The sequence below is a fragment of the Mus caroli genome, chromosome 2 (genome assembly GCF_900094665.2).
Source record: "Mus caroli chromosome 2, CAROLI_EIJ_v1.1, whole genome shotgun sequence".
Taxonomy (NCBI): Eukaryota; Metazoa; Chordata; class Mammalia; order Rodentia; family Muridae; genus Mus; species Mus caroli.
In genome coordinates this window covers 156,593,792-156,609,272 of record NC_034571.1, presented here as the reverse complement: position 1 = coordinate 156,609,272, position 15,481 = coordinate 156,593,792, and the positions used below count along the sequence as shown (strand labels likewise).

General features: G+C 47.0%; 1 protein-coding gene and 1 pseudogene across 2 annotated transcripts; one reads left to right on the top strand and one right to left on the bottom strand.

Annotated features, from left to right (window-relative positions):
* Nucleotides 1-5,818: 5,818 nt before the first annotated feature.
* LOC110290314 lies at nt 5,819-7,201 on the bottom strand (annotated as a pseudogene). Its single transcript, XR_002377416.1, has 2 exons — nt 6,964-7,201; nt 5,819-6,101 (listed from the first exon to the last, which is right to left on the bottom strand). The product of XR_002377416.1 is annotated as an uncharacterized LOC110290314 (transcript).
* A 1,037-nt stretch (nt 7,202-8,238) lies between these two features.
* Nucleotides 8,239-13,425, top strand: Wfdc9 (WAP four-disulfide core domain 9). Its single transcript, XM_021177734.1, has 4 exons — nt 8,239-8,316; nt 11,259-11,379; nt 12,413-12,554; nt 13,222-13,425. Exons 2-4 carry the CDS (start codon nt 11,301-11,303, stop codon nt 13,250-13,252), a joined length of 252 nt encoding a protein of 83 aa, XP_021033393.1. The 5' UTR covers nt 8,239-8,316; nt 11,259-11,300; the 3' UTR covers nt 13,253-13,425.
* The last annotated feature ends 2,056 nt before the right edge of the window (nt 13,426-15,481 follow it).

The following is a 15,481-nucleotide window of genomic DNA, read 5'->3' as shown; positions in this document are numbered from 1 at the left end:
GGAGGGCGCTATGGGGGACTTTTGGGATAGCATTGGAAATGTAATTGAGGAAAATATGTAATAAAAATATTAAAAATTAAAAAAAAAAAGAGTCTTACATGAAGACCCCAGCTGCACAACTTCTTAGTTTTGGTTTTATTGCTCTGAAGAGACACCACGGTCAAGGCAACTCACTCTTATAAAGGACAACATTTAATTGGGGCTGGTTTACAGGTTCAGAGGTCCAGTCCATTATCATCATGGTGGCATCCAGGCAGACATGGTGCTGGAGGAGTTGGGGGTCTACATCTTGATCCAAAGCCAGGAAGAGACTCTCTTCTGCAGGCAGCCATTGGAGACTCTGATTCCACACTGGGTGGAGCTTGAGCACAGAGACCTCAAGGTCCACCCCTACAGTGACACCCTTCATCCAACAGAGCCACACCCACTCCAACAAGGCCACACCTTCTAATAGTGCCACTCCCATGGGCCAAGCATTCAAACGCATGAGTCTATGGAAGGCAAACCACCATCACCACATGTTACATATGTGCAGAGGGCCTAGGTGCACCCCATGCTTGTTTTTTTTTTTAAGACAGGGTCTTTCTACACAGCCTTGGCTGTCCTGGACCTCATTGCATAGACCAGGCTGGCCTTGAGCTCACAGTGATCCACCTTTCTCTGCCTCCCAAGTGCTAGGATAAGTGTGCCACCACACCAGGTACCAGGTTCCTCTCCTGCTCTTTCTTAATGGTACTTTTTTTTTTTTTAAACAATTCCTCATTGTAGGGATTTTCACCTTATGTGGCTTAGAATTTATTCTTATGAGCTTTCTCAGGTACCATTTCAATGTGAGAAGTTGTCAAATGACCCCTTTTATTTTTTTTTTTAAGAATTATTTGTTTATAATATGTGAGTATACTGTAGCTCTCTTCAGACACACCAGAAGAGGGCACCAGGTTACCATTACAGATGCTTTTGAGCCTCCATGTGGTTGCTGAGAATTGAACTCAGGACCTCTGGAAGAACAGTCAGCGTTCTTAACCACTGAGCCATCTCTCCAGCCATCATACATTTTTTTTAGTAACTCTTTATGTTGCATTAAACAGTAGATGCATGAGTTGCTGGCAGATGGCAGGAGCCAGGTTTCTAACTATGGGGGGGGGGGGGGGACATTTACAAGGAAGCCTTCATCCAAGGCGGAAGACTTCTCTCCATGCTAGTTATCTCCCATGGCAACAGTCCCAGATGGCTCTCAGGACCAGGCTGAGCTGCATGGGCCTGTGGATCCAGGCTTTATGGATACAAGGTTCTGTTTTTAGTCTCCCAGCATGCTATGTTAGACCCTTCGCCTCAAGGCCAGCAACTTCAGACTGAGACTGGACACCAGAGAGATACCGTATCTCAAGGATCCAGGACACCCTGGATGACTCTCATTGGGCTTGCTGTAGGACCAGGCTAATCCCAAAGGTCCCTAGCTTCAGGCTTGTGTTAGGCTAGCCCTCAGTCCTTTATATGGCTAAGCTGGCCTCTAAACTTTAGGTTTTAGACCACTGTCAATAGCATATTTTTTCCCCTAGGCATAAGACCCACACCAGCATGAGGCTGACCATCACACCCCTATGTACCAGGATAGCGCCTCTGGCTCCACTGTCTAGGCTTGCCTCCACAGATTAAAGGATGCAGGCCCACCCAGTTCTAAGGTCCTTCCTCTGGCTGTAGGTTTCAGGCATATCTTATGAAGAGTCAGTGGCCCTGGCCTTAAATACCAGTCGGGCACCTGCACACACATAGCTTCCAAGCCATATAATCCCAGATTCCAGCAGACTCAAGTCCCAAACCTGGCTCTAAACTTCAGCTGAAGCTAGACTGCACAACTACACTTATGTATCTTAGTTCCAGAATGGCTCCAAAGATCCCAGTATCCAGGTGGGTTTAGATCTGTATCTGAGTGTGCAGTCATTGGGTCAGCACCAGGGGACAGAGCTACAAGCTGATACCTATGATTTTGGGCTAAATTTGAATGCTTCTAGGTTGCAGCCAGGCTGAATCTGAGCCTACCCCACCCTGCCTTGAGTAGGTGCAAAACACTAAAAAAAACAAGTCTCACATGGATAAAAGATCATTCGTCATGAGGGTGACACAGGCCATACATGGAGATCTATAAATGTCTCCTGGGACCAAACTTATATGATCATATTTCAGAAATGAAACAAAACTTTGATAAATGTCTTATAGTTCGAGTTCCTGTTGCTGGGGTGACTCACCTTAACTGAAAGAGCAATGGGGGAGGAAAGGGTTAATTTGGCTTACATTCCCACAGCACAGCTTATCATCAGTGGAAGTCAGGACAGGAACTCAAGCAGGGCAGGAACCTGAAGGCAGAAGCTGATGCAGAGGCCATGGAGGGGTGCTGCTTACTGGCTTGCTTCTCCTGGCTTGTTCAACCTGCTTTCTTATGGAACCCAGGACCACCAGCCCAGGGATGGACCCACCTACAATGGGCTGGGTCCTCCCCCAGTTAAGAAAATGCCTTACAGCCAGATTTTTTTTTTCAGGATACTTTTTTTTAAAATTTATTATAGTATGTAAGTACACTGTAGCTGTCTTCAGACACACCAGAAAAGGGCATCAGACCTCACTACAGATGGCTGTGAGCCACCATGTGGTTGCTGGGATTTGAACTCAGGACCTTCCGAAGAGCAGTCGGTGCTCTTAACCACTGAGCCATCTCACCAGCCCTTACAGCCAGATCTTATGGGAGCATTTTTCCAGTCAAGATCTCCCCCTTTCCAGTAACTCTAGCTTGTGTCAAGTTGAGCTAAAATTCGCCATCGCAATAAAAAGTGCAGCACGCAGGGGCTGGAGAGAGGGCTCACCATTAAGAGCATGTACTGCTCTTGCAGGGGACCCAAATTTGGTTTCTAGCACTCACACGGGGTGGCTCACAACATCCTATAGTACACATACTTAAAGTAAAATGTGGTGGGGGCATAGGAGGAATGGGAGAGAGGGAACTGTTGTCGGGATGTACTGAAAACAAATAAAATTATCAAAGTGCAGTAGGTAGCTCTACATGCATGCCCGCACGACACCCATGGTATTTAGTGGATCATAAAACAAATGTCATGGAGGTGGGAGGTGACTTGGTGACAGGTAAGAATATGATGGGGAGCGGAGGGAAGTAGGAGAAGATGTAGAGGGTGGAGTGTGTGTGGGGAATAGGAGAGGATGCACAGGGTGGGGGGAGGAGGGAAATAGAAGATGTAGAGGGTGCGGGGAGGGAAATAAGAGAAGATGTAGAGGGTTGGAGAGATGGCTCAGTGGTTAAGAGCACTGACTGCTCTTCCGAAGGCCCTGAGTTCAAATCCCAGCAACCACATGGTGGCTCACAACCATCTGTAATGATAACTGAATTTCTTCTGGGGTGTCTGAAGACAGCTACAATGTACTTACATATAATAAATAAATAAACCTTTTTAAAAAAAGAGGTTCACACCACATTAAAAAAAAAAGAGAAGATGTAGAGGGTGGAGTGGGGGAGGGAAATAAGAGAAGATGAAGAGGGTGGGGGCGGGAGAATGAGACAGTATATATCATTACGTGTATGACATTGTCAAGCAACAAATTAACATGGACAAATCAACATGATTTTCTGAGAAAAAGAAATGCTCAACCAGCTTTGGGATGCGGAGATCAAATTTGAGTCGTCAGGCCTTGACCACAGGAGTCTTCTCACCTCCCCATGATGGTTGATCTCAACTGTCAAACTGATTGCCTTGACAAATGACCAAGAGATTTATTAAGAAAGCAAATTTCCAGGGATATTTTTTGATGCTAGTTCCAGACAGAGCTAGGTCACGAGGTCTCTGGTTTAATGAGTGGCTCCAACCCTTGATTTAAATGATATATTGGTTTATTGGGATGGTGCTGAAGTGGGTCACTGGGAGTGAGGCATGCACTTAGAGCTATGTCTTGCTCGGTCCCTTCTTAGAGTACATTTGTTGGCTTCCCTGGCACTGTGATGTAATTGCTTTCACTGTATCCTCCCCACCACGAGCAGCATCACTGAAACTGCTGGCCAGAATGTCTTCCCTCTCTCTTCAGTGGTTCCCATCAGGCATCTGGTTCAAGCAGCCTAACATAATAATTCAAGCCATCCAAGAGAGCACACTCTCACTGCCTGCCTGCCTCCAGCATCCATGTTGCTTGATCATGATCTTTTCCTAGATCCCCCTTGTTGAAATTCAGAATGAAAGTGAAGCCCCAGAGCCCTGTGATGCTTATGAGGTTAGACCAGAGGCTCTGGTTTGACACATAAGGTTTCCTCTTTTGCTGTGTCCTTCATTAAATGACCCAGAAAAAAAATCACTGGACGTTGCCTCTAGGTATGACCTGATTACCCAAACTCTCTTCATATTTGATGCCTTGTCCCAAGTGGTCACTGCTGGAGTGACGAACACATCCTACAAGGGTCCATGTGGCTCGGTGCTATTGGAAAGTTCCAGAAACATTTATTGCTAGATTCCAGGGAGAGGTTCCTAGGCTCTATGGTCTTACCCCTGAAAGTGACTGTGGATCACGCTCTCTCCCCACCCCTCTCTCCCACCCTCAGTCCCTCCCTCTCTTCCCTCTCTCCCCTTCCTGGTTCCTGACGTATTCTCCTGTTATAATGCTTCAATCTTGTCAAGTGTCACAAACCAGTGCAGCCACCTCCCAGTCTTGAATTCCAACCAGTGTTTGTGAGCATATCCTTTCTAGGTTAGCTGCCTTATGTCTGCTAATTAATACAGCCACAGATGGCTGAATCTTAAACTTAGCACCAGGATCATCTGGGGTGGGGGGTGAATCCCCAGACTGGGAGGGAATTAGTACACCTTGTGATTAAAGTCTACTACCTGTAGCATATGGGCAAATCATATAGCTACCTTGTGCCAAAACATTTTCTGCCATGTCAACACCAACCACTGGCTTCCTCTCTTTCTGCTATGCCTGTGGATCAAAAGAAGAGTCAACAAGAGCAGTGGCTTGGGGTTGTAGGGGACATCCAGTTAATGAAGTCACCGGAGTCTCAGATCCCAACTCAGGCTCCAACACCGGAATACCCATATCCTTCAGTGATAAACAAGAAGAGATTTGGCATGTGAAGAAAAAGTGAGCAAAAAGAGTCCAGAGGAGGGCTGATGAGATGGCTCAGTGGTTAAGAGTGCCGACAGCTCTTCCAAAGGTTCCGAGTTCAAATCTCAGCAACCACATGGTGGCTCACAACCATCCGTAACAAAATCTGATGCCCTCTTCTGGAGTGTCTGAAGACAGCTACAGTATACTTACATATAATAAATAAATGAATCTTTAAAAACAAAAAAGAGTCCAGAGGAAATACCCTCCCCTGATCACAGGAGACCCTCTCACTCTCTCCTAGGGCCTAGTCATATTGCCTGACTTCCCTGGATTGACTATTTTCACTGTAAATGAATCTTAGCTGGAGAACCCCAAGAGCAGCTGGGGGATGACCAGGGCTAAGGAGAGGAAGCCATCTTTGGTGGGGGGCGGGGGACTCCCACCCTCTACCTCAGATTTTTCTTTTAATTCTCTGCCTGTATGATGCTTAAAGGTTTTTGTGAACCCAAGGCAAGGAATGTTCTCTTTAGCCCTGTGGCATGCTGCACAGGAGATATTTGTTGTGGTAGAGCTGGTTTGGTGTGCTGGAGCCTCCTGGAATTGGAGTGGGTGCACAAGACAACAGGATAAACTAGAGACAAATTACCAACAAGGGATGGGGGTGGGACCTGGACCCGAGAGGAGCACAGCGGTCATCAGTGATTATTAACAGTGTACGTGAAGGAGGCAGGTGCTTGTTTATTTAGTAACAGCAGTTCCAGGCAGAATCATATCTCCTTCAAAGCTGGACTGGGACCCACTCTCTGGGTAGACATAGTCAGAGGGAGGGGTGACAGGCATCTCCCATATGTCTTTATCCAACAGGTTCACGCAAACATTGCCACATGCAGCGGAGCAGCAGATGTTATTTGCTTGGCAGTCTTGGTGGGCTTCACAATGGCGGCTGCACAGATACCGTTTGGGCTTCCCCTCACACTCCTTGATCTCCGTGCGAACTGGTGCTACAAAAAGGGGGAAGATCACGTAGGTGAGTGGAGTGGCTGCCTGGAGAGAATCCCTCTTGAGCTTAAAGTTCCAGCAGTGTGCTGAACACTCCCGCTGTGCCTGCATTTTCCCAGGCAACTTTTCTGTTTGTGCTTAGTCCTGCTGATCAGTTGTGTTTTAAATCTCATGGCCCGTGATAATCTCACCACCTCCCTATAGCTATTAGTGTCTGGGTCCCCTCTTCCTCTTCCTCTTCCTCATACCTACACCCACGACCAATCTCTCCTAGTAGACAGAGCCGCAGTGGCGCCATCTCTGTGAAATGTGTATTCTTACCCGGCTCATAGAAACCGGAGGTAGTTCTCGAACCCTTTCAGCTCCTCAGAATTCTCAGGGTCCATGAGGCTAACAAATCGGCCTCCAGCCTCTCTGTTTCCTCTGCTGTCTTGCTGTCTAGTGAAGTGTTCTGTCCCCTTCATCATTTACTTTTTACCCACCCCCACCCCCCCACCCCAGGTGGCAACTCCATCCCTACCTCTTTCATGATCAATGTTTTGGTTTCTGCACCTATACCCATTTCTACACCCCTCTTCCCCGCTGAACACCTCTGAGAGTTTAAGCCCTCCCAAGTACGCAAGTTTGCCCCCTGGATTTTCAGCCATGGGGCCCCTTCCATCACCATTTGTTTCTGAATCTTTGGAACAAAGGGTGAGAATCGCACGTTCACTGTGCACCTTATCACTGTGTCCGGAACCATAGCTGAGGGGCTGTGGTCACCCAGAGCCAGGACAGTACTGGGGAGCAGTCGTATCCCTTCTGGGCCTGTTCTCAGTTGCTCCTTGCCAGCTACCCACAAACCCTACTCATCCAATCACCTACCTTCATATCTCTGCCTTCGCTGGACCCCTCCGTCAGCTTGGGAAAGCAGCAACAGCACACCAAGGAAGAGCAGCAGAGTCCTGGACAGCATAACTGTGACCCAGGCGGTGAGCTCAGACCTAGTCTGGATGGCAGACTTCCCTACAGCAGGACGGGGCCTCTCTGCTGCCTCTGCTGGCTAAATCCGGGCAGAGCAGTAGCCGTCCTGTTTCTTCCCCTTTTCTTGCCCCTTGCCCATTTTTTTTTTTTTTTTTTTTTTTTTTTTTTTTTTTTTCATAAACGAGATCTCTTTCAGCCCCCTCTTCGCACTAACATAATTTCCTCATGAAATATATAGTTTAGGGCTCAGGAGATGGATTATTGAGTAAAGTGTTTGTAGGTAAAGCTGACCTGGAGGCAAATGTCTGTGGACCAGAGCCGGGATTGTTGGTAGAAACAGAAGGCTCTCAGGGTCCTGCCGGGCTGTCTGGAGCTGAAGCTGTGAGTCTTAGGGTTGGTGAGGAACTCTGATGTCTACCTCTAGTGTCCATAAAATAGCCTCATTTTAAAAAAGATTTACTCTGTGTGTGTGTGTGTGTGTGTGTGTGTGTGTGTGCGCGCGAGCTCGCCACATGTGACACCAGGACATCAGATCCCCTGGAACTAACATTATCCACAGCTGGGAACTGAACCCCCGTCCTCTGAGAGAATAGCAGGTGCTCATTACCACTGAACCACCTTTCCAGCCTCAATCCTGGTTCGCTGTTATCTCAGTTTCCCCGGGCACGCCACATAGAGTCACGTTTTGGCTCAGACATTTTGTGACCCATCTTCTGCCCTTTTTATTTAATCCTGTAACGGTCTCCCAATATGCCTTTCCGTCGATGCTTTCACTTATGTCACACACACATCGTCATGTATCTGTCCTAATTCACGCTGTTCTGCAAGATGCTCAAGGCTGAGCAAGGTGGGGCTGTGGGCAGCAGACAAGGAAGGGATGAGCAGGGACTGAGGAGCGCCCAGGAGGTGGTTACAGTCTGCACACCCAGATCCGTCTGCAGCACCGTAAAGACTCTGAAATTTTGTTCCTGGCTTTTAAAAATATCTTTTCTTTATCCTCTGACAACCTCATACCTGTGTATAATGTGTATTGATCCTATCCGTTCACAACCTTCTCCACCCACTGCCTCTGAATTCTCAGCCCCCAATATGTCCACCTTCATGCCCCACACCCCCATCTCTGCATACCAGAGGACCTACGTATCTCCGGCTTGGCCCCACCTCTTAAAGGTTATATCCCTCTTACTATTGTTACTCTGGGGACCACGACTCCAGCACAGGAACCTTTGGGGAACAGACTACAAACCACAGCAGGTACCATTTTCCTCCTCGTCAGTTTCCCCTCAGTGTGTTCCCACACTGTCATACTGGGGCTTCCAAACCCCGAGCTCTGTCTTTGTACGGTTCGTCCTCCTCGGCCAAGTGTGTGCAGTCTTAGCACATACTGTGCAGAGCACCAGTGTTCACACACACACACACACACACACACACACACACCCCTGTAATCCTGTAGGGCCAAGTTTGAGAGGAGTCTGCTCTTTGAGAGTGCTAGGCCTCTTCGTGTGTGTGTGTGTGTGTGTGTGTGTGTGTAACAGAAGAGGACATTGGGTACCCTTCTCTGTCACTCCCTACCTCATCCCCTTGAGATAGAGTCTTTCACTGAACTTGGAGATTGCCATTTTTCATCCTGCCTATGTGGCTAATGCTCCCTTCTCCCATCTGCCTTTAACACTGGGGCTACAGGTCTATGTGGCACTGCTAGGGTGTTTTTTTTTTTTTAAATGTAAGTGCTGGAATCTGAACTCAGGTCCCACACTTGCCCAGCAATCTCTCTTACCCCTGTGTCACCTCTCCGGCTCCTACTGTGCTTCTCTCAGGTATTTGGTGAACACATTTCTCCATCCACCAAGCAACGATTCTGTGGCAAGATCCCAACTGTAGGGTTGATCCCTGTTTCCTTCATTGTTTGCTAGAGGGCCATTTAGCTTTTATAAACACCTTCCCTATCCAGTTTCTTTAATTACCTCTGTGAAACCTAGAGGGCATTTGTGTTAGCTTGTACTTGGCCCATCAAAGGAGAACCAACACTGAGCAGGATGCGAAGTCAAAGATCATGCATGACACAAAGCTGAATATGATTCTGTAGTTCTAACATGCAGGAGGCTGAGGCAAGAGGATTGTCATGAGTTCCAGGCAAACCTGGGCTACATGGTGAGACCACTTCTCAAAAACATCACTACCAACAGAGACAGGTGCCTTTGACTCCCTTCCTGTCGGTGAGCTCGGACGCTTCAGAAAGACTCTGTACCCTGTGGCTGAGGAGTTCTGGATCAGAGATAAAGCTGTGGAAGATACACAATGTCCCCAGCCCACACAGAGGTGCCATCCACATCAACACAGCCCAGTGCTTTCACTTGAGAGAGTGCCAAAGAAATAGTCTGTGAGCCGACACGTAGCCCCTGAACTGAGCCCAAAACTCTGCTACCACAAAAGTCAACCCTAACTCTGTTTTTTTGTTCTTTTGTGCTCCGTTCCAAATCTGGACAAAAGAGCTGTCAGTCTGCTGTCACCTGTAGACACGGGAGTGCGAAGCATGAGTTTTATGGCTGGCTTAGGTGATTTGTTGCCTGGAATTGTATCAGCATCATCCCTGTGATATAGGTTGGGGGTGTCCTTGCTCCCCTTCTCTGGGATGGTTAAGAATACCAGCAGTGTGCAACGGGAGGGCATTGGGTGTCACCAGGATCCAGAGAACCTTTCAGGGGGCCAAGGTGTTAAGTAAGATCACTGTCTTTCAGCTTCTGCAAGTATCAGACATATATGCAGGTAAAACGCCCACACATACGCTGGCAAAGAGTAGAAGCTGACCAACATGATTGTTTATAACTTCTGTGTGTGTGCATGAGTGTGTATATGTGTGTGTACATGAGTGTGTGTGTGTGTACATGAGTGTGTATATATGTGTGTGTATACAGGTCTGGGGTAATTTTACTTTTATTCCTCCAAAGATTTTTGTTTTATTTTCTGATTAAGTGTATATGAGTATAGGGCGGGGCTCATGCATATGAAGTCAGGTGCCCTCAAACCAGAAGAGGGCGGCAGACCTCCTGGAGCCAGAGTTACAGGAGGCTGTGAACCACTTCCCATGGATGCTGGGAATTGAACTAAGGTCTTCTGAAAGAGAAGTGTGTGCCCTTAACCTCTGGTCATCCTTCATCTTCAGCCCTGAGACTTCACCTTTAACGATCTCTGGCATTACACTTGCTTTCCTGAAGAGACCTTTTGGTAGACGCAGGTCGATAAGCATTGGTCAGTAAAAGTTTTTTATAACTATGGATGTGTCCCATGAGCTGTCTGTGAAGTGGCTCTAACTTACACATGGCTACTGAATTCTGAAATCACTGAAATGTGACACTTGCCTTTGATCCAATGAATTCAAACAGTCTTGTGTGTCTGACGAACACTCTGAGATGGGTGGTAATACATCACTATTTCTGTCCAATCGTGAGGACAGGAGCTCAACCAGGTCTACCTTCTACACATTACCCAGAGCGGCGCATGCTCATTAGCAAGACACCAAGATGCTAACTGAACAAGAAAGAAATGGTAGCGCAGAGCGTTAGAGTGTGTAAACTTAACAGTGCACAATGGCATCTTTAGAAAACAAAAAACGGAAACAAACAGAAGGTGGGGCAGAGTGTAAGGACCTGTCGCTTTAGCTAACATGGTGGCATCCCCAGGGAACACACGCAGAAGTGACTGAAACGCTGTGTAGTGGTATATTTTTTAAAAAATCAAAAACCAAAAACTACTTCTGCTTTTGTAGCCCCTACACACACACATTATTGAGCCTTAACATGTGACATATGTTTCTAAGTGAAATATCGGGATGCCTGATTTTCCAATTTCATAAAATGATGAGAACAAGTAAAAGAATACACATATACTGGTTGGTGGTTATCAGATAGAGGAATTATTGATATGCCTCTGTTTCCTCTTTGTATTTTAAAAATCATATAGTCTAAGGATTTGTTTTCTTCTCAGAGTAAGAAATGTCTTCTAAAAATAAGTCATTTCACAAAGGAAGGGGCGTGTCTTGTGAGACAGGAAGCAGCTTGAGGGGAAAAGATGGCAGGTGAGGATGCTAAACATGTAGGGGACCAGGGGAGGGACAGGAAGGACAAGGAGTACTCACGCTCACTGGTGTGTCCTTCTCCTTACCCAGTTTGCCTTCCTTTCTTTTCTGCTCCTTACAGCAGTGGGTGAGGATTTGTCTTCCTGTGAACGCACAGTCTACCATGAAGCCTTGGATCATCGTCCTCACTGTATCTGCCCATGGGATCCTGGTGTTTCTGCATGTTCTCGGAAGCCTCAAGGGTAACCATGGCAGCAATAGCACAGAAATGGGAGCGCTCTGCCCTGGCACATCTGCCGGAGCTGAATTTTCAAAATCAGCTTCCAGAAGGTCAGAAACCAGTCACCTGGGATTAATCTCTAGAGTGCACCGTGGAGAGAAGTAACTCACAGGTTATCCCCTGCCTCCACACATGTGCCGTGGTACATGCATGCCTAAGCTCACACGCATACACCACACACATATAGACACACTACAAAAAAAAAAAATAAAAGTCAGAGCAACCATTGCACCGGTGGCAGCCACGCCCTGCTGACTCTGTCCCAGGAGCAGGAACCACGTCACTCTGTCCCTTAAGCACGGCCAAGCAGGACTTGGCACCCATATTTCCAGTCTCTGTGATTTTGCTAGGTGAGACACCAGTGAATATCACAATGGTGATATCAGACACATCCACGGCCATTTTGTGTTTGCGAGCACTTAGAGCCTGAAAAGATGGAGAAAACAAGCGAGGGCCTCTTAGGAAATCAGGTATCGATGCTAAGGTAGTAGAAGCATGGGAGAGACTGAGCAGAAATGTTTCGGGACAATGAAGGTATGGATCAGGGCGGGGGGGGGGGTTTCGTATATTTTAGTGGCTATTGATAGCAAATGGAAAAGTTGGACATGAGGTTCCTATGGTCTCTGGCTCAGTTTTCCCATTCTGCAAATTGGGTCTAGAATCAGAACTCAATGAGGTTGTAGGCTCTGAAATCTAAGGTTTTTATGAGTACGAACTTGGTCAGGTGGTGTGTATTGGGAAGATACTTCAGGTCCGATCTTCAGGACCCAGAACCCCACAGTGCCCTGGTGACACGCGGGAAGAAGGAATGTATGTCATACAAGGGTGCTGTCTCATGAACACACTGGTTAGACCTGGAGGGATTTTCACGGACAGCAGAGATACTTCCTGGTGTGGGGCATCTCAGGTCCAGAGGGGTTTGCTCAGTTTGAAAGGGTGTCTGCTGCACATTGTGAGTATGTAGATACTGCCAACCTCTAGCATCTCCATTCCAGATGACCTTGAAGAGATTGACCAGTGCTGGGTACAGCCTCCGACAAGGTTTTGTGGGAAAAGGTGCACGAAGGTGCGGAAGTGTGTGAGTCCAAATTACACGTGCTGCTGGACTTACTGTGGAAACATCTGCTTGAACAATGAGTGAGTGGGTTGGGGTGAGAGGTGCGGGTGTGAGCATGCCTGAGCTCTGCTCCCCAGATACTACTCAACCCACCATTTAGAAGTTGCAGGAAATTGCAGTCACCTAAATTCCAGCCACCGAAACAATCAGGTAAAGCAAAGGACCCTCCTATCTCTTAATCCAGGTTCCATTAATCAAGAAACCAAGGCACTGACTGTTTTATTTTTATCTTTTCCATCGTGGTCATTCACTTTCTTTGCTTCTCACACATTGCCCACCAGCTCATATATATATGTCCCTTCTTTGTCCAAAGAATCCAATCACAGGCTCCTTTTATTCTCAGCCAGACCCTAGAAGACCTTGTATCCAGATGTAAATCAATCTGTTTTAAAGTTTATTTATTTAGTGTATATGCACACTCATGTATGCCACATTATATATGTGTGAAGGTCAGAGGGCAACTTGTAAGAGCTGCTCTCTCCTATCTATCTGCGGGGTCCTTGGGATACAACTTTGGTCTCTCATTGGCTGAGCCCTCTTGCTGGCTCAGAGAGCTGATTTTGAAAAGCGCAGCTCCTGATATTACAGAGAATTTCTCTCGCTCTTCTGAAGCTTGGGGCACTGTTGTTTGGATATGGATTTCTTCCAGGGACACTGGTGTCTAACAATCTCATTCCTCTCTTTCAGAGAACCTTTTGAAACACTGATGAAAGTCTAGTTTCAATGTGATCCACTGCTGGTGTGGGCTGGGGGTTGACTGGTCTGGGCGGAAGGCTGCCTGCTGCCCTGGAGGGGACACTCGCTCCAGCTAAGGGCCTCTTTGTCCTTTCCTTGATGTCTTCACGCAGAGAAGTCTAAGCTTTTGCCAAATAAATGTATTATGTAGCAGCACGGGGGTTCTGTGGTTCTCACACACTATTAAAGATGCTCATTTCTCTTGTTAGGAAGCCCAAAAGCCTCTCAGCAGTTGCTTCCACCCCAGATAGACACAGATGTAAATTTGTCTTCTTCTGTGCATTTACCAATCACTGTAGCAAAAATACAAAGAGGTTTATGAACACGACTTGCCAGACATGGTGGTGAACACGACTTGCCAGACATGGTGGTGAACATGACTTGCCAGACATGGTGGTATATGCCTCTAGGCCCAACACTATCCCCAGGAGCAGAATATAGGATTTGATGAATATTCAGAAGCTCAGTGAGTTACATGTTCACCAAAAGCCAAACTCTTCAACTGACACTGAAAGCCGCTCCATCCTTGACATCATGGATCTGGTGGAACAAGCACCATTTCTAGTAAGAAGCTGATGTATTTGGTTATTTGAGGAAATATTTCTGCCTTTGAGATGGGTCCCATGAGTTTTCAGGAGGGGCTTCTCTTCCTGCCATGACTAGTCTCTATCGTGACCCACTGTCTTGCCTGGACAATCGTGATCTTCTCCCGCGGTTTCAGGCCACTTAGTCTGAGCTTTGCTGCCTGTGTTGCTTCTGTGGCTTTAGCTCTGCAGGTGACTTGCCCTAGAGGAGAATATTATAAAACATCTTCCATGCAGTCAGCATTATGCTTTTCCTTGGAACAGAGGAGAAGGTAAAGTGTGTGTGTATGTGTGTATGTTCTCTGCATACATGCATATGTGTAGATGTGTGTATGTATGCATGTGTGCATGCATGTGTATACATGCATGTGTGTATTATGTGACTGTGCATGTATGTGTGTGTCTTCTGTATATGCATATGTGCATGTGTGTGCACATATAACGTGTGTATGCATGCATGTATGCATGTGACTATGCATGTATGTATGTCTCTGTATGTTCTGTGCATGCACATGTGCATGTGTATGTAGGCTGGAGACTGATGTCAGATACCTTCCTCAACCATTTTCCACCTTATTCCTGAGGCAAGGTCTTCTAATTGAACCCAGAGCTTGTCGATCCTGCTAGTTAAGCTACCAAGCTTGCCCTGTGGATTCCCTTGTCTCCACTTCCTGAGCATTTACATCCTACCCAGCATTTATGTCAGTGAGGGGATCCAAATTCCAGCCCTCAGACTTGTGCCAGCAGCACTTTATCCATCCAGCCACCTCCTCAGTTCAAGATGCTCTTTCTTAAATGGATGCTCTAGAACGTTGCCCCTGGCTACTCTATCCCAAGGAGCAGCTTGGAATGTGGATTAGCAAAGACCAAAGCCAGGCAAAGGCTAGCAGTTCATAGCATACTGCTTTGTGCCTTACCACGCAGGAGAAGGAAGCAAGACAATGAACGGTTCAGGGGCACAAGACATGGGGGAGAGAGGCCCTGGAGCTCTCTGCAGGAACAATGGCCATTCCTTGCTGACACACCGGGGAAGGGAAGGGTTGTCCTCTGTTGGGAATGAGCGCTTTCCTCCAGTACCAACTCCTTTCCTACCTTTATCGCCAAGCCTAAGTCCTGAGGGCTGTAAAGGAGAGGTGATATTGGTTGGTCAATACCAGCAAAAGAGTAATTGGTGCACAGTCAGCTGATGGACAGAGAGAGAAAATCAGTGCCACACACAGTGGGGTGTTTCTCAAGTGTAAACAGGACCGAGGCCTTGTCATTTTTAGGAAAATGCACAGAACAAGAGGATGTCCTGTTCAGTGGATAATCTAACTTTCTCACAAGTGGAAATAAAAAACAAAACAAAACAAAACAAAACACTGAGGACATCCTGGAGGAAGAGGAAGTGGAGGGCAGGGAAGAAGGGGAAAGTGGAAGAGAGGAAAGAGGAGCGAGGTCGATGTGCAACGTGTGCCAGTGTAGAAGTGTAGCAGTAAGCACCACTACCTTATGCTGCTTATATGCATTAATAGCTACAGTTGTATGACTCTGTACAGAGAAATGGAAGGATGCCCGAGGGGCCAGAAAGAGGTGGGCACATGGATAGTGCAGCTCTTCTTCCTGGAACAAAGACACGTACAGGAGGG

What these genes read in the sequence shown, in the direction of transcription:
- Wfdc9 (XM_021177734.1), top strand. Translation starts at nt 11,301, where the DNA reads ATGAAGCCTTGGATCATCGTCCTCACTGTATCTGCCCATGGGATCCTG. An exon ending in TGTTCTCGGAAGCCTCAAGG is followed by an intron (nt 11,380 to 12,412) that starts GTAACCATGGCA and finishes TCTCCATTCCAG; the next exon opens with ATGACCTTGAAGAGATTGAC. An exon ending in AACATCTGCTTGAACAATGA is followed by an intron (nt 12,555 to 13,221) that starts GTGAGTGGGTTG and finishes CCTCTCTTTCAG; the next exon opens with AGAACCTTTTGAAACACTGA.